The 18,482-nt window shown below is 48.8% G+C and overlaps 1 protein-coding gene across 2 annotated transcripts; it reads right to left on the bottom strand.

Annotated features, from left to right (window-relative positions):
- Nucleotides 1–1,235: 1,235 nt before the first annotated feature.
- On the bottom strand, nt 1,236–17,933 carry SLC22A17 (solute carrier family 22 member 17). Of its 2 annotated transcripts, none has more exons than XM_088142216.1 (10): nt 17,741–17,933; nt 16,073–16,420; nt 11,678–11,781; nt 9,801–9,955; nt 8,483–8,648; nt 6,455–6,588; nt 5,882–5,987; nt 5,168–5,391; nt 3,819–3,930; nt 1,236–1,468 (listed from the first exon to the last, which is right to left on the bottom strand). In XM_088142216.1, the coding sequence occupies exons 2-10, from the start codon at nt 16,409–16,411 to the stop codon at nt 1,357–1,359; spliced, it is 1,452 nt and encodes a 483-aa protein (XP_087998342.1). In that variant the 5' UTR covers nt 16,412–16,420; nt 17,741–17,933; the 3' UTR covers nt 1,236–1,356. The 2 variants fall into 2 exon arrangements, with proteins under 2 accessions (XP_087998342.1, XP_087998341.1); XM_088142215.1 differs by having other exon boundaries at nt 1,236–3,002.
- Nucleotides 17,934–18,482: the final 549 nt, after the last annotated feature.

The raw sequence follows: 18,482 nt of genomic DNA on the forward strand, positions 1-18,482 counted from the left end.
TCCATACTGAGGCAGGGATGGTCCCCAGTACGGTTTGTGACACGCCTGGTCTGCTACGTTGCTGTCCCTTTGCAGAAGGGACAGGTGTTGAAGAATAGAAACCCCAGCCAGGATAGAGGAGATATTTCTAGGATGTGATGAAAGCGTAGTGGTGAAGGCACCAGGCTAGAAACTGGGAAACACTGGGTTCTAGTCCCACTTCAGGTGCGAAGCCAGCTGGGTGGCCTTGGGCCAGTCCCCCTCAGCCCTAGGAAGGAGGTGGCAAGGGCAAAACCCTTCTGAAATCTTGTCAAAGAAACTATGGATTTGTCTCTGCAGTCACCAGAAACGGCTTGAAGGCACCACCCCCACAATAAAATGGTTTTAGGAGTGCCTCAAAAACCATTTTATAAAACCTATGGGGGAGGGCAAGGTTACAAATCCTACTGATGCCTCAAAACAAGCAGTTCTGCTATTCATTCCATAATGGGGGGAGAGGGCAGGATTTAGCTTAGTTTATGGATTAGTCTAATGACCATATTGTGGAGAGCTGGGTAGTGTCACTGCCCTTTGGAATATCCTCGTTGGGAATTCAGAGAGCCACAGCTGCACCCCCTCAGGGGAGAAAACCACCATGCCAAGGCCTTGGCAAAGACCCAGGAGAACCAAAACCCTATTTTCTGCACGGCCAATCCCAACCCAGAACTGCTGAGGACGCTGCATCACCGGTACCAGTCTGCCCTCGTTGGCAGCAGGGGCCCCGGTGCCAGTTGGCTCCACCACAAGAACCTCGATGGTGGAGCTCTTGAGGTCCCAGAAACATTGGGGAGCCTCTGGAGGCCCCGTTACCAGAGGGGGCCAGGCCCGTGTTGTTCCTTGCAGGGTGGCCCACCCAGCAGCCTTGAAGAGGGGTTGAGGCTGGCAAAGCGGGGAACCTGGGACTTGGGACCAGGAATCTTTTCAGCCATGAGCCCGTCTTGCGGGTTCTCACTCCTGGGGAGACAAACTTGTTTCTGACGCCTCTACCCCAGTGTTCCTCAAGGGTGGCAACTTTATGAAGGGTGGACTTCAACTCCCAGAATTCCCCAGCCAGCCTTCCCAATTCTGGGAGTTGAAGTCCACCCTTCATAAAGTTGCCACCCTTGAGGAACACTGCTCTACCCCTTCTGAAAGGAGGCGAGAACCCATCGCTCAAGAGGACACCCCAAAACTCTAAATTCTTGTCCAGCGCTTCTAACAAAGACACTGAAGCTTAGCCATGGGATTTCCTAGTGGGGTTTTTTCCTTTTATTTAGCTTATTAACAGTCAGTGTTTCATTTCCCGTTAAGATTAAAAAGCAGTCCAAAATATCGTGAGCCTCTGGGAGGGTTGCATGTTCAACTCCTTGGGGAGGAGAGGGGGTAGTGTGTGCACACGGGTGTGCGTCTGCCTGAGTGGACCCTCCCGGCATGTGGCGGCCATGCCATTCCTACAGCGATCATCGCTCTCCTGTTGGTAAAAAAAAACTGGTATTTATTCTGGGCCCAGAAAAATGACTGGTAACTGGCGAGAAATTGCACATATATTCCAGAACTGGGACAGGAAACAAATATCTGAAGCCATCTCCCTCTTTGTTTCTGCTGCTGAGGAGCGGAGACAATATTGTTAGACTAAGAGATTCCTGGCTGGAGTTCTGCAGAGACTTAAATGAGAAACTGGCCAAATGACCAGTGCAATGATGGGACATTTCCTGTGTCCAGACAAGAGAGACGGCTGCCAAGAAAAGAGTGGCCTGATCTAGTCATCCTTTCCAGGTGGGGCGGGGGGGATCATGCACTTGAAAGAATTCAAAGATTCCACTTTGGGATTTGGTCACCTCTGGTCCAACATGCTGAAAGCCCTTTGCCAACGGAGGTGTGTTGTTGACACAATTATTAAAAATGGGATGAATGCATAGGTTGAAAACTTGGATCTTGCCTCCGACACTAGTCCACAGACTCCTGGCACTAGTTCCCTTTGCCTAGATCTGTAAAACGGAAACGAAAAGAATTATCTCCAGGTATGACACCCCCAGCCCTCCCCCCTACGTGGTCCCTAGAAGAACTGTAAAAATCCATGAGGGATTTTAAAAACCGGAGAAACTGTCCTATTAGCGAAGCACTTTCAGAGACATACGCAGCCCTTGTCCGAGGAAATCTGATGCCGTATCCTTCTTGGCATACAGCAGTTCGTAAGCCCGAAAACTCTTCCCTTGCCAAGAGATGCGTTTGTAGAAAGGGTATAAAGATTCTCTTCCACGAGGAAAGTTTTCAGATTCTTCTCTCCAGCAAAGTGTCTACGTCCTTGAACGTCTGTGGACGAGTCATCTGGGTTCTGGCTTGACCCTAGTTTCAAATTTAATCGCAGACTGTTCATCTCTGGAATGAAGTCTGGTGGGTACCCCGAAGGTCTTCACTGGTGCTCTCGAGAGATTTTGGGACAACTGGCTGTGAATACTAGGAGTTGCATTCCCAAGATCTAGTCCGTCTGTTTAAAGAAGTGACCGGCATTGCTCAGGTTTCTGCTTCGGGTGCAGCGGAGATGAAAAGGAACAAAGCAGAGATCCCTCAGGCGCCCTTTCAGCCCTTGCGTTCACTTGACGAGCCAACCCTAACCTGGGTTGGCCAAGGTGGTAGAGCCTTGGATTAACCTGCATTGAGGCAGACCGAGACAGCCGTGGCAGTGACATCAGCTTGCAGGGTTCGGGGTGGAAAGCAAGGGGACGTCGTCACGCCGTGTCACCCCCTGGGAGTCCCGGCCCACAGACTCCCCGGCCCGCCGGAGCAGCGAGGGCCTCCTATAGAGTTCTCCATCCTGGAGACCTTCGGGCAACGGTTTGCGCTTGCTCTCCGGCAGCAGCATCAGGCAGAGAAGCGCCAGGATGTTGAGGGAAGCCAGCACAATGTGTTCCAGGAAGGAGCCATGCTGCTCTCGCAACCGGAGCAACGGGGCGCTCAGCCCTCCGAGAGAAGCCAGGGCCAGCGTGATGCCAAGGCCCTTCCCTCTGCAGAAAGAACGGCCTTTGTTATACGAACAAACCTCTCAACTTACGGCGGGGTTATCCTGAACTTAACAAGGAGCAAAGCTTGCACATCTTATTCAAGCTGAATTAACAACCTCCTTAGGTTCGTCACGGGAGACAAAACTTTACCCTAGGCATGAAGATACGGACTCCCACATTAGAAAATCTCAGCTTTCCACCCACCACCTCTCTCAATCTTTCCCGACGCCAGCTTTTAGTTTCAACACCCCTTGACCTCATGTTTTCAAGTCTTAAGGACTAGAAACATGTGACTTTAAGAAAAAAAGAAGGAAAAGAACTAGACACTGGATTTTCACGTGGCTAAAAGTCCAAGAGAATTTAGAATACAAGAGAATACAAGAGAAAAGGATGGGGGGGGGGGGTTAGTCTGCAAAGCAGTGCAAACACAGGCAACTTCGGAGGGAGGGAGGGAGGGAGGGAAGGAGGAAAAACTGTAACCATGAGGACTAGTAACTTGAAGACAAAATGGTGTGTGTGGGGGCAATAGCTCAACGTTAACCAAATAATGTAAGAATGGGTGGACTGAAAGGTGAAGAAGGAAGTGCATTTACAATAGAGCAGTGTTGTCCAAACTTGGCCACTTTAAGATGAGTGGACTTCAACTCCCAGAATTCTCCATGGCTGGCTGGGGAATTCTGGGAGTTAAAGTGGCCAAGTTTGGACAACACTGCAACAGAGATTCCCCCCCAACCGCCCCAGTTGTATTTGTCCTTTAATTCTTCATCTTTTGGTCCTGGGACCCCTTTCCTCCTGTCTCAGAGCCTTTTCCTATCTGACCTGATAACGGTGGGGATGACTTCAGCAGCAAAGAAGATGCTGAGTGAGCCAGCTGCGTGGGAGCTGAAGAGGCCGAGAATGGAGAACGTTCTTCGTGCAGCGTTGTTGAGATCTGCAACGGGAGACGAAACGGAAGGTGTGAGATGACAAAGGGTTACAGAAGGGAGGGAACCTGGCACCTCCTAAGTATTTTGAACAAGAGCTTCCACAATCCCCTGACCCTTGGCTGCATTGGCTGGGGGTGCTGGGAGTTGTAGTCCAACATCTGGAGAGCCACAGGTTCCCCAGCCCAGAATGAGCCACAAACAAGCCATTTGTACTTATTCCACCAGAGAGAGAAAAGGCTTTTGATAAAGTGAATGGGAAATTCCAGTTTCTTTAATTATTCTTTCAAATTTTTCTTTTCGCCAGGAAGGCTTAAAACAGATTTTATTTTTTAAATTCTTCCTCTAAAATTTAAGTGATGATTAGCAGGATGTTATCTAATCCCTTTCTATTGGAGAGACGAATATTGTCTCTCCCTTTTATCCTTTAATAGGTGTGGTTAGGCAGAATAGCAAGATTTATGGCTTGACTCCTGCAGACAATAAATAGAAAATAGCCCTTTTTGTACATGATCTTTGCCATAAACTTATTTATTTTACTTATACACAGATTTATATCCTACCCTACTTCAAATGACTTAAGGTGGTTTATAATACAAACGTGAGCTAATATAATACATATTTACGATATAACCTTGAGTTAATAAAATTAATTTATGGCATTGAAGCCTTTTTTTTATTATAACTAGAAACTGGGCTCAGTCTGGCATTACTCTTCATAAAAATCCATTTTCTCTGGTCCATTTTAATGACATCCAGAGACCATCACTGACCTTGGGCCAAGGGTACCTAGACATATACATCTCAGACAATTAAACTGAATTTAAATATATCATGTATCCAATAAATTTGACAGACAGGCCTCACTTAGAATTACCCAGGATTTTTTTTGATTAAAACAAACTTCCTGGCTTCGTTGCTTGGGTCAGTTAAGCCAGGGTTCCTCAACCTTGGTGACTTGAAGATGTGTGGACTTCAACTCCCAGAATTCCCCAGCCAGCCTGGGGAATTCTGGGAGTTGAAGTCCACACATCTTCAAGTCGCCAAGGTTGAGGAACCCTGAGTTAAGCAACTTAACCTTGGGTTAAGGTGTTCACATGATGCACTACACCCCACCTTCCATGGCACAGTTAAGCCTGTTGTATGAACAGCCCCAACAAGGTTGAACTGTCTGCAAAATGTCTCAGGAACCCTAATCCAAGAAGACTCTCCTTGTAGGCTTTGAAGTCTAGCCTGGATTCTTACATTCTCCCAGGCCCAGCAGGATAAGAGAGGCAATGCCAGTCAGGGTCGTGGTGAGGAGCAGAATCCCACGACGTCCATACCGGTCTACGGTGAGGCACAGAAAGAGGCAACTGAGACCCGCACTGCCAGCCGACAACAGGAAGGGGAGGTAGAACTTGGCACGTGGATCCTCCAGGGATTTCCAGGCCAGCTGGTAACAGTGGCAGATAGCGTGGGCTATGAATCTGGGAGGACACCAAGGGAGAAACCATGCTGGTTTAGCTTATGTGCTTAGGGTCTCAAAAGCACAAGAACAAACAAGGACACCCAACACACAATGAAAGTGGGATGAAGAAACTCATCATCTCAACAGAACCATCAGTAATAAGACGCCAAACTAAACCACAGCTTTGAACATCAGAACATAACAGGTGACACCTGAAAGTCAAATTGAAGTTTGTCCTTACCCTAAATTTATCTTCTCCAACAGGAGAAAAATGGTCCTGTTCTACATGTGGTTATTTGGCTTGGCATCAGACTCTAAATATGCACATTTCAAACCAAGAGCTCCCTAAACATGTGTGCTGGTATCTTGTCTCCTCTACTAAGTTCCCCCACCTTGATTTTCAGTTCCTTCTCCCTCTAAGAGTTTATATACCTCTCTCCCGCCCCCAATTCTACCTCGTCATTCCTGAAATCCTCATATGATCTAGTAGCATACAAAGGTCAACTCACGTGGTAAAACCAAGGATCAGAATGTTTTTCCAGATGTTTCTGCAGGACAGGAGGGCATGGAGTGAGATCTGAGCAGCTGCAGGGAGGTGACAAGCATTGTCCAGCTCTTCATGGGTGGCGAAGATGGAGTGACCAAATCAGATTGGGGAGGAAGGAGAAAAGAACTCCATCAATGGAGACATCATCATACAATCCTTGACACATCCTTGTGTCAGGCTGGAGGAAGACAGAGGGGATCCAATACTCTAGACCAGGGTTTCTCCATCTCAGCAGCTTTAAGAGGTGTGGACTTCAATTCCATTCTGGGAGTTGAAGTCCACACATCTTAAAGCTACCGAGGTTGAGAAACCCTGCTCTAGAGCAGTGGTCCTGCTTGACCCTGTTACCCCTTTCCCCACTCCCGAATAATATCATTATCCCCACAAAAAAACCAGGTTGTTGTTTACACAAGCATCTCGGCAGCGGCATATGCCCAAATGACCCCCCATTTAAGAACTGCTGCTCTAGGGTAACGCTGTAATGCCTAGTCAACCAGCTGGGATTAAGGGGTTTTTGGCCAGCTCCAAAACTCACCCTCCAGCGCCTCCCGGGTCTCGGATTCCTGGGTGTTACCGTCCTGGCACAGGGTTAACAAGACATCCTTGGCTTGAGCTGTTCGACGTGTGGCCAGGAGCCAACGGGGTGACTCGGGGTACAGTCCTGGGCAGCTAGTGAGGGAGGAAGGAAGGGAGGAAAGGAGGGAGGAATTTTAAAAATAAAGGAAGGGAAGTGAAAGAAGGAAAAGGAAAGGGGGGGAGGGAGGGAGGGAGGAAGGAAGGAAGAAAGGGAGGGAGGGAGGGAGGGAGGGAGGGAAGGAGAAATTTTAAAAACGAAGGGAAAGAGGGGAAAGGAGGGAGGGAGAAAGGGAAGGAGGGAGATATTTTAAAAACACAGGAAGGGAAGTGAAAGAGGGGAAGGGAAGGGAAGGGAAGGGAAGGGAAGGGAAGGGAAGGGAAGGGAAGGGAGGAAGGAAGGAAGGAAGGAAGGAAGGAAGGAAGGAAGGAAGGAAGGAAGGAAGGAAGGAAGGAAGGAAGGAAGGAAGGAAGATATTTTAAAAACAAAGGAAGTGAAAGAGGGAAAAGTAGGAAAGGAAAGGAAAGGAAAGGAAAGGAAAGGAAAGGAAAGGAAAGGAAAGGAAAGGAAAGGAAAGGAAAGGAAAGGAAAGGAAAGGAAAGGAAAGGAAAGGAAAATTTAATAGTACTATTGGATAGAGACCCCCAGGAGAGAAGTGGGCTGCTGTCAGACTTGTGCCATCTGCTGAAATGTCGTGCACTAACAAGACTTCTTAGGAGCTGGGCTCAAACTCAACTACATTCCAGAATACTGACGATCCGCTCTTTCTTATGAAACAGAGAAATTCAATGGACGGGCTCAGCACGTCTTTATAACTTACCTTTTTTGAACCAGCAGCCACATTTGCAATTTTGACAGCATCTTGTGGGCACTTTCCCAAAATGGCCCCCAGAGAAATGGGTTACCACGCAGGCACAAAAGACCCGTTTCATAGAATCACAGGCTGAGAAGGGACCTTGGAGGTCACCTAGTCTAACCCCCTGCCCAGTGCAGGAATTCTTATACCATCCTGGATGAGTTTGACATAGAGGAAATGCGGGGGGGGAGGATTATTCCCAATCACTTTATCAATGTTGCCCTCCCCTGACAGAAAAACAGCCGAGAGACACAAGAAATGTGCTGGACGTGGTATCGAGATTAAGAAAGCCCTTCAAAGAATTCTATTTACGTCTCCAACGATAACGGCCTGTGCAGTGCAGGAATCCAAAAAGCATCTTCGATATTTTAATCTATCCTCGCTCATTTAAGCAAGCAATGATAGGTCTGTTTATCACTGGACTTTCTTTTTTGGGGGGGGGAAGGAAATGCTGTTTTCCCAACCTTCTATCTCACTGTGCCAAACAACAACAGAGGTTGGACTGCAGAAAAAAAATATTCCATTTTTTCACGATCTCTTTTGTAGCTGGTGGCGCTATTGATTTTGGTGCCCTCAGGATGTTTCACAAAAGGGCAGCGAGCTATTTGCCTTTTAGCGGATTTTTTTCCCTGCGCATTACGGATTTATGTTCTGCAGTCACTTGATAGCGTTCGCTAATTACTGTTCAATAAAAACAAAAATAAACCAAAATGGCCGGAAGGAAACTCATGTCCCAAATAAACAAATGTGCTAATCCATGGGGAGAAACTGGTCTCATCCAATGAAGCTGAACGGATGAAGATTAAGCATGGCAGAAGGGACTTTCTTCCCAAGATTTTGAGATTCTGTCGTTATGAAACGATCAAATAGCATACCTGGGGATCCTTGTGTGGTTTCCTGACCTGGCCTACCTCGAAGGACAGCCATCAATCTCCCCAATTTCTCTCTAACGTCTCTTATACCAAACAGAATCAAGGTGGGTGGATTTTGAGTTTCTTCCTCACCCTTTCCCCTCTCCTGGGGCTGGGTTGCTGTTTCTCCTGCCTGAACGGCTCTGGCATTCCTTCGTCCAGGTGATCTCTGCCCTCCTTGCCCCAGTTTGGAGGAAGGGAAGCGATGCAGCTCCAACTTACCCGTACAGCAGGCAAACCCCCATGCCGGCTGATATCACCCCTTGCAGCACGTGCCAACTGCCACAGGCCAACGCCAGACCCAGCAGGAGGAACTGCCCTCCAACCGCAACCAGGTCTCCTGCCATGGCTACTGGAAGCCGCTGTGAAGGACCACACAGCTCCAGGCCTAGGGAAGGACAGAAGGCAGGCAGGTCATGAAACAGAGACCGAATGATCCAAGGACACATCTACGAACCGCAGCTGAAAGTTTAGAACTGTGTTTTTCAAAGTTGGCCTCTTAAGGTGTGTGGACTGCAACTCCCAGAATTCCCTAGCCAGCAATGCTGGCTGGGGCGTTCTGGGAGATGAAGTCCATGCACACTGGCTGGGGCGTTCTGGGAGATGAAGTCCACACACACTGGCTGGGGAATTCTGGGAGTTGAAGTCCGTACACACTGGCTAAGGAATTCTGGGAGTTGAAGTCCACACATCTTAAGTTGCCAACTTCGAAAAACACTGGTTTAGAGTCTACCTCAAAGCAACATTAGATAGAAGCTTGATTTCTGCTTTGCCACCAAGTCAGTATTTTCTGTTCTGCCTGTTATTTAATTTCAGTTATTTTCAAGGCAGGCCACAGGACACCCAAGGGCAAATAACATTATCAATCCTAATTAAAAGGAACAAGCATTGATATAATTAAGTTAATTATTAAGCACATGAAAAAAACACACAGCCCTTGGGAAAACCACCCTGAACTTCCGTATGCACATTTTAAAAAGGCAACAGGCAGTTAAGTGCTTCCCCAAGCTTAACAATAAAGGCAGGGGACGATGGAGGCTGTCACCCACATCTGGAGAGGCATTTCCGAAACCTCCCTGGATTTATGGGTGTGCAAAACATCTCCGTTTCAAGCCTGGACTCGTTTTGGAATTTCTGTTTCAACATCACTTAGAACAGCCACGTTTCGAGACCGGGCAATTGAGAAAAACCCATTTCAAGGGCAAAACCTTGATGACCGTACTCTGCGCATCCTTGCACAATTTTTACCCATGACTGAACCCTGTACAAATAGAGCCTCAAACAGCCATTCCAAGACGAGGGATTGCAAAACCAGGTCGGAACGGAGACCACCAAATTCTGAATCCCGCTTTCGCTAAACCATCGGCAAGGGCACTGAAGGAATACGCTTTGTGCACTGCCAATGTTTAAAATTCATTGATAGCTCACGCCTAAATTAATAGCCCGCTCTTGCTGGCCTCTTCAAGCAGGCAGCCCAACACAAATCCAAAATTTGTGGGAACGGGAAGGCCAGGCATGGTGGCCCCAGGCTGATACTTACGGCTAATGTAAAGGGCGAGCTGCATGGCTCCCAGCATCGTGCCCCAAAGGCATCGCCCTAGCATGAAGACCGAGGGGGAGGCTGCAAAGGCGGCCAGCATACCTGCGGGGCAGCCAAGAGCGAGGGCCAGGAGGAAGGTACTCCGTCGCCCCACGCTGCAAAGAGCAACAGAGGTTGAGAGATTAGTCTACCAAGTGTTTTTTGCTTCTCTTCCATTCTGAGCCGGGCCACGTTTCCTCTCAACCTCTTTCAACGTCCTGCTGAAGAGGCAAGCCACGCTGAGGAGTAAAGAGAGAGGCTACTCTTTTCAGCTTAACAAACATTTAACACAGTTGAATTTTTGAACTTCTCAATAAAAAAAAAAATCAGCCTGAGGAAGTCGGCACATAACTAATGTTTGGGAGGAAGAATGCACAAGCATTTCCCCCCCGCCTCCAAAATTTGGTGATAGGTAACTAATAATCCTGAAACGCAACTTTCTTTCATGATAGCCCCTGGGGAGGTTGTGAGATTTAGGCCAAAAACCTAACCCCAGGAATAAGTTCCATGCAACAAGGCAACACATTTCTGCGTACGCACACACACTATTTATTTTAAATCAAAGCATGAACTGAATTTGGTGCTTGCCTCTTTATCTCCCAAATTCAGCACTTAATCTATGCATGTGTCAACTTCCAAATAGGACATCTGAAAAAGTTCAAACAATTTTTAAAAGGCAGAAAGTTCTTCTAAAATGTTGACTGATCTAGCCTACTTATCTCTTGAGGGTGCCCTGAAAGGCTGGTGGAAGCCTCTGGAAACATCACTGGGGTTTTCCAGACTTAGGGAGATCAATTCCCCCTTGAGATATCGCATAATAATGATCTCCCTCAGCCTGGAGAACCCCAACTCAAAGTGGGTTATCACAAGAGATCTTAATACAAGTAGTCCTCGCTTAATGACCACAATAGGGACTGGAAAATTTGTTGTTAAGCTAGCTGTGCCCGATTTTATGACCTTTTTTGCAGCAGACATTAAGTGAATCACCATGGCTGTTAAGCGAATCATGCAGTCGTTAAGCGAATCATGTGGTTCCCCATTGATTTTGCTTGCCAGAAGCCAGCTGGGGAGGTCACAGATGGAGATCACATGACTCTGGGATGCTGCAACTGTCGTTAAGTGTGAGCTGGTTGCCAAGCGCCTAGATCGCAATCACATGACCGCAGGGTGCTGTGACAGTTGTAAATGTGAGGACCTGTTGTAAGTCCCTTTGTTCAGCATCATTGTAACTTTGAATGGTCACTAAACAAATGGTTGTTAAGTGAGGACTACCTGTAATTAGATTAGTGTTTCTCAACCTGCTGGTCAGGGAATCCTGGGAGTTGAAGTCCACATATCTTAAAGTTGCTAAGGTTGAGAAACACTGAACTAGATTGTCAGTCGTGTTTTAGAAGCGTGGATAAAGTGGGGTCAACAGGAAGGAAAATCCACTCCTTTCACCCACTTGTAGCAAAGGGGTACAATTTTGGGAAAGAGTTGCTATTCCACCCAGAACCTCTACTTCTTTGCAGAACCAGCCCTGTTCTACTATCTCCTGGAAGAGAGAATGCCAAGTCTGACATTATCTCCCCCAATGCTTGAACAGTAGGGCAGTGAAGGGTTGGACTTGGAGCAGGTAGGCCCAGTTTCTACATCTCCCCTCAGCCACATGAGTTCACTGGGGGACTTTGGGCTATTCACACACTTTCTCAGCTCAACCTTCCTTGTTCTTATGGGGAAAAAAATAGGATGGAGTGCTGTGTACACTGTTTAACACATAAATAACAAAGCAGTTCTTCCCCTTTCCCCAAGAATTCTGAATTTTTTTTCCTTTTTTCCATCAAAAACATCTAACTTACCTGTCTGCCAGGTGACCCAGGAAAACGGCTCCTGCAGCGAAGCCCAGGAGAAAACAAATTTGCTCCAAGGGGACAATCCAGCTGCGGGAATGATCGAGGGACCACTGCAGAGAAAAAGGATCAGGAATTTTTAAAAAGCAAACCGTGCCTTAGGATGAATGAGTCCATAATTTAAACCTGAACTTGGAAGGCGTTGGGTTGCATCTTTTCAGACTAATACATTTTGTGGGACTGAGCAATGGTTCCTGAGAGAGAGATCAAAGCAAGTCAAGGTACTTTGCTAATGCTCAGAGCCTTCTATCCCTATGCTACTAATCACTTTTCCAGGTCACCAAGTTCAGGTTCAAATTAAACCTATGGCAGTAACAAAAGTAAACGTGTATATGGTTTTTTATAATTAATTTCAAACAGAAGCAGAGGACAAGATACCAGCGTGCCCCGAAATTAACTTGTGTGCCTCCAAGAGAAGAAAAAATCCCATATATCTGCTTAGGGATATTTTACATCCTTACCCCCTTTTGTACAGAACCAAACCTTCTGGGTGATGAACCTTACGCAGAGCACAGAAAAAGTATAGGAAATAGTAACCCCAAAAAATTAAAGGCATGAGATAGGACAGAGAAAATGAAACAGAGCTAAAACTAATTTATGCTAATACAGGTAGTCCTCGCTTAACAACATTTGTTTAGCCACCATTTGAAGTTACGACGGCACTAAAAGATACTTACGACCGGTCCTTGCACTTACAACCGTTGCAGCACCCCCACAGTCACGTGATCACCATTTGCGACCTTCCTAGCCGGCTTCTGGCAAGCAAAATCAATGGGGAACTGTGTGGTTTGTTTAACAATCACTGTAAAAAATGTTACAAAATCGAGTGTGGTCACGTGATGCTTCGCTTAACAATCGCCCTGCTTAATGATGAATTTTCCGGTCCCTATTGCAGTTGTTAAGCGAGGACTACCTGTACTATTTACCAGACTTTTCCATAAGTCTAGTAAACCATCCAGGCTTCAACCATGCTCACATCCTGCTTCTTCCATTGCCTTTCAATTTTTAAACTTCTCTCTCTCTTTCTGAGGATCTCATAAATTCCTTTCAACTTGTAAAGGGCGATGCACCGATAAACAGAATTAATCAATCAATCAATCAATCAATGAATCCATCCATCCATCCATCCATCCATCCATCCATCCATCCATCCATCCATCCATCCATGACATTCTTGGATCTTCCCTTCTTTAGGACCTGCTGGCTCTTCTTGATGCATTTGTTTTGCAATTCAATCCTCATTTATTCTCTCACTAGGAACAATCTGTCCTGTATTAAATCTCCATTCTTTTCACACCATTCGTTCTTGGCTCTTGTTTCTTTGCTGCGCGTGCTTAAGTATCCCATTCCTATTGCACGGACGTAGTGTCCATCTCTCACTTTCTTATGGTAAACATGCTTCTACACCACCATTTTTGTTTCCTCTGGAAGATACGCATTTCTCAAATACTACCAAATACCTTCCTACCGGCATTTGCTCATCATAAAAGCTCAATCTATTTCCCCATCTTTAATAAATCTAAAAGGCACCAATCCGTCTAGTTGCTCGATAAAGCCAATAAATTATGTATATGCATAATTTGCAATTATTCACTCAACTGGCCCTATTGAATACCACTACCCTGGTCTTTGATACCTATTTTTTTTTTTCCAGATCTCTATTCCCCGTTGCATCATACAATCTAACATTTGCTGCAAATTATTCAGGTCCTCAGCCAGGAGCATGGCATCATCTCCATGCAAAAGGATACGCACATTCACACCCTAAGGCCGACACGCTCTCAAATCAGAAGCGTCCCTCTACAGATTGATTAATAAATATATTAAACAACCGAAGTGACGTTGCACATCCTCGTCTTACTCCTTGCTCGGTGTTGAACGAATCACTAAGCGCTCCATTTACAGTGGTACCTCTAGTTACGAACTTTATCTGTTCCGTGACTCTGGTTGCAACTCGAGTTGGTTGCAACTCGAGGTAAATTTTCCCATAAGGTTCAATGTAAATACGGTTAATCCGTTCCGCCCTCTGAATTTGGTCGCACCACGAGGCAAATTTCCCCATAAGGTTCAATGTAAATACATACGGTTAAACAGTTCTGAAACATATGCATTTTATTTTTAAACCATAAAAACATGAAAATAGTCGAGATGGTCGACTTCGCCCTCTTGTACTCCAAGGCCAGATCAGTCACACGAATACCACGATCGGGCTTTTCTATAATGTCCTTCTTAAGTTCGATCGTCACTTTTTTCTTCAAAGCCTTATTCTTGCCAAGCCTGCTCTGCATTTTCTTTGGAGCCATGCTGACAAGTACACCAAACACCTTCCAAACGCCACAAAACACACCACAAGCCTCACCGAACGTCTCCTTGCTACCGCGATCTCGCCCACAGGAAGCCGCGGCCGCGTGGCAGCAGGGAAAATGGCCGCAGATCCGGTTCGTAACTCGAGGCGGAGTTCGCAAGTCGAGGTAAATATTTGGGGCCGGGGCTGGTCGTATCTCGAAAAATTCGTAAGGAGGGGCGTTCGTAACTCGAGGTACCACTGTATTCTCATGTATCCTTTACTTGCATCACCCAGCCCTTTTACCACGTTCAGCAATCCAGCTTCAGTTCTCTGCTTATCCAGAACAGTCCGTAATTTGAGCCCATGCACCTCAGGATCTAAACTTTCTCCTCTTCCTCCATTTCTCCGCGACCTGTGCTCTACTCGCTTCCTGACGGGCCGAAAGCCACCCTACAATACCTTTCCTGAATTGTCTTCATCGTCACGTCTCGTCCCTCACGAACGGAATTCTGAAAAGTCCCTCGCAAACTTCCTAGCAAACAAATTGCTGCAGCGTTTTCAATCACCTTCCTTTTGGGCAGCAAAACAACGACCGCATTCTTTCCATTGTCAGGCCCAGATGCAGCCTTGACACACTTTCAAGTCCACAAACAAACCATATCTGTATTTCAACATTTTTCCAGTTGCACCCTCTAAAGTCACCGTCCCACCGTTTTTTAACCATCTCACAGCATTTATGACATTCTTTGCATTTGTTTTTCCTCGGACAGGCCATTTTAGGTACGTAGCCATTTACGTGGCCACCCATCTATGGGACTCTGGGCAGGGTACAAAAATGCAAAAAAGACAGCTACAACTGATTAAAACAAAATAATATAGCCCACAACGTTTATGCATACAGTACATTTCAATTTCTCTTTTCCATATATCGCTGGGCTTCCCGTACAATTCTCCAAAATACTTTGGGCCTTCCCACTGTTCAGCTTCATTCCAAATAATTTTACTGCTTTTATTTTTATTCACTTTGCTAGATGTTCTTTGTTTAGCCCTCTACCCACATTGAAAACCACTTTTTATTTCCAACAAATCACTCTGAATTTCCTCATCTTGTTTAACCTTAACCATTCCTTGCTCTTGTGGACTGCATTCTTGCTAGCCACTTTTTTTCTCAGTATACAGACTTTAGGGTGTCTTCCCCGCAACCTTGCTTTTTTTTTTGCAGCAAGACTTCCTGGAGGAGAATTTAGTTTTCATCTAGAGCAGCCAGCCATGGGGAATTCTGGGAGTTGAAGTCCACTCATCTGAAAGTGGCCAAGGTTGAGAAACACTGCTCCGTATCAACATACTTAGGAGGCCCATGTAGTCAAAATCTAGTTGGGAATGGTCTAAGGGCTGATGAAATAACACAGATGTGGACGGAGCAAGACGACGAGAGTGCAAGCATGTTGTTTTTGCTTTTTAAAATATGCTCAGGAACCCCCCAATAGTCTTTGGCCCAACAGACTACTGCAGAAAGAAGACAAAACCATTTTTGCCAGTGAGGATCTGAACTGAGAACCTCAGCAACTGGTGCAACTCCTCCTTTATACTTTTGTGTTTCTGAGTACAGGTAGTCCTCACTTAACGACAATTCGTTTAGTGACCATTCTAAGTTACAACGGTGCTGAACAAAGGGACTTACAACCGGTCCTCACACTTACAACTGTCGCAGCACCTCTGTGGTCATGTGATCATGATCTGGGCGCTTGGCAACCAGCTCGCACTTATGATGGTTGCAGCATCCCAGGGTCATGTGATTGCCATTTGCGACCTTTCCAGCTGGCTTCCGATAAGCAAAATCAACAGGGAACCGCATAATTTGCTTAACGACCGCAGTGATTCGCTTAACGACCGCAGTGATTCGCTTAATGACCACTGCAAAAAAGGTTGTAAAAGCGGGTGTGACTTGCTTAACAACTGCCCCGCTTAACAACAAATTTTCCGGTCCCTATTGTGGTCATTAAGCGAGAACTACCTGTATCATGATGGCAGGAAAGTGAGATGGTGGGGACACTCACCTCGGTCACTGGGTTGCTGGTAAGGGCTGGGAGTCCTCCAGACTCCCCACTTTGGCAGTGGGGGCTATGACAGGTGGCGTTCTCGGGCAGCCCAGTGCCATTGGGGTCCCCACAGTGATGTGAAGGGCTGAGAGTGAAGAGGGCATCCGAGCCCAAGGCGAGGCCCAGGAGGAGGCAAGGCAGGCAGCTGAGGGCCAGCAGGAGGCGCTGCCGACGTTGCCCCCTCGCCCCCAGCCGCCCCAGCAGCCATTCGAAGGAGGGTGGGCCCAGCTCAGAGGCCGAGGTGGCAAAATCCCTTCGGGGACCGCCAGGGTCTGGGATCGGGGGGCTGGTATCCATGGGAAGCGTCTGCGGAAAGGAAAAAGAAATTAATAAGACAAACCAAGAGAAGAACCGCAAGAGAGGAAAGTGATGAAAGGGGAAAACGGAGAGGGAAGAAAGAAGGTTTAAACCAGTGTTTCTCAACCTTGGCCGCTTTAAGATGTGGGGACTTCAACTCCCAGAATTCCCCAGCCAGCATGGCTGGCTGGGGAATTCTGGGAGTTGAAGTCCCCACATCTTAAAGCGGCCAAGGTTGAGAAACACTGGTTTAAATGAATGGCTGCATTGTTACAACCGCCTTGCCTTGGTTATTGAACTGAGCCATCTTCTTGGATGGCACAACAGGGGGAGTGACACGTCCGCCCAACACAATGCACAGAAGTACTAACCCTGGTTAAACTAAAACAAGAACTTTAGCCTATGGGGAGAGCAGCCTGGGAAGCAGGTTGTGCAAGTCCAGGCAGTAAGTAGACCTAAGTGGGTCGCCCTGCAATTCCCAAGGTGTACCGCAGGGGGCGCAATTCCTATCGGGCCCCATGGCAGCATGCCCAGGTCCATTTAGGGAAGGGGGGCTTAAGGGGTCAGTGTCTCCCCACACCCATCTGGCCCCAACCAATCGCCCCTCCCTCAAATGGCAGCAGATAACCCTGGCATGTACAACTGGGTGCCCTGCGTTTTGGGGAAGGCCCCCGGGGCCCGCAGAAGGGGACCCGGTGTGGCCCCGGCACTGCATCTTTTCCATAACGGATCTACACAATGCTGGCTGGGGATGACAGGCACTGCCACCTAATCCATCTTGGAAAGAAGGGCCAAGGGCCCTGCCGGGTGGGGAGGATGGGCTTTGTAGTCGCCAGGCCGGGGAATTTGGCATCAAGGGCCAACGGGGAAAGGCAAAACCAGCGAGGGGGGGAGAGAGGGAGGGACGGAGGCAGGTGGTGCCCACGGGCTGGGGGCCGGGACTCGCTTCACCCTGCCCCTTTCTCGCCCAGGCTGCGCGCTTGGGGGGCAACCGCCCCGCGGAGCCGGCGCCCTGCGGGAAGAACCAGGGCCAGTTATTGCGGGGAGAGCCTGTGGCGCAAACGCCCGAGAGTTTGGGGGGGCGGAGGGAGGCAGGCCGGGGGGCGTGCGAGTAAGGCCCTGCCCCACCCTGCCCGCCGGGGTCCCGGGACGGCGCCGAGGGAGGGCGAAGCGTGCGTAAAGGCGCGGCGAGGACGGCGGAGAGCCGCGGCCGCGGGCCCGGCCCGAGGAAGCGGCGGGGACGGAGCCGCTGAGCGCGGCGGAGGGAGGGAGGGAAGGCGGGAGGCGGGGACCAAGCAGGGCGACACGGCGGCGGCCAAGGCTGCTCACCAGGCGCCGGGCAGGCGCGGCTCCGTGGGCGCCCCGCGCGGGTTGCGCCACCGACCGCTGGAAGACTCCCCGAAGCCGCTCCGCCAGCGCCCGGGAGGCGCAGGCCGTGGGGGCGGGCAGTCTCCGCCCCGCGGCCGCCCCTCCGCGCGCTGCCTCCGCCCCCAGCCCGACGCAGCGCCGGGGAGGCCGCGGGCGGGGAGGCGGGCGAGCACCGCCGCGCGCAAAGAGAGAGGCGGGCGCCGCTTCTCCTGCTCCCCGGCGGGCCTCCCCAGCGCCACGCCCGCCCTTTCGGAGGGGCGAATCTGGATTCGCAGCCTCGCCGGGGGCAGCTCCGCGGCCAGCTTGGCTCCTGTAGGGAACGGGGCGGCGCCCAGGATCGGCAACCCGGCGCCCGCCGGAGATCTTGCTCTCCAAAGCTGCCCTCCGCAATGGGGTGCGCGCCCGAGGCTGCCAAACTACCCGTCCGGGGAGCCTGGATCGGTATGGCCGATGAGGGGGGATGCCGGGAAATGTAGTTCAGAAGATCCGGTGAGCCGCATCCAGTGGCATGAGACACGGAAATTTGGAAATCGGGCTCGCTGGCTGATTTCACACGCACGCAGTCCAAGGGGGTTCACAACGGTTGGGTTCCGACGAGATGCCCAATCTTAAACTCCCTCCAGGTCTTAGACCAGTGTTTCTCAACCTCAGCCACTTTAAGATGGGCGGACTTCAACTCCCAGAATTCCCCAGCCAGCCAGGC

The sequence above is a fragment of the Python bivittatus genome, unplaced genomic scaffold (genome assembly GCF_059951505.1).
Source record: "Python bivittatus isolate LINGU-HERP-01145 unplaced genomic scaffold, Pbiv_v1 ctg000370_np1212, whole genome shotgun sequence".
NCBI classification, from domain to species: Eukaryota; Metazoa; Chordata; class Lepidosauria; order Squamata; family Pythonidae; genus Python; species Python bivittatus.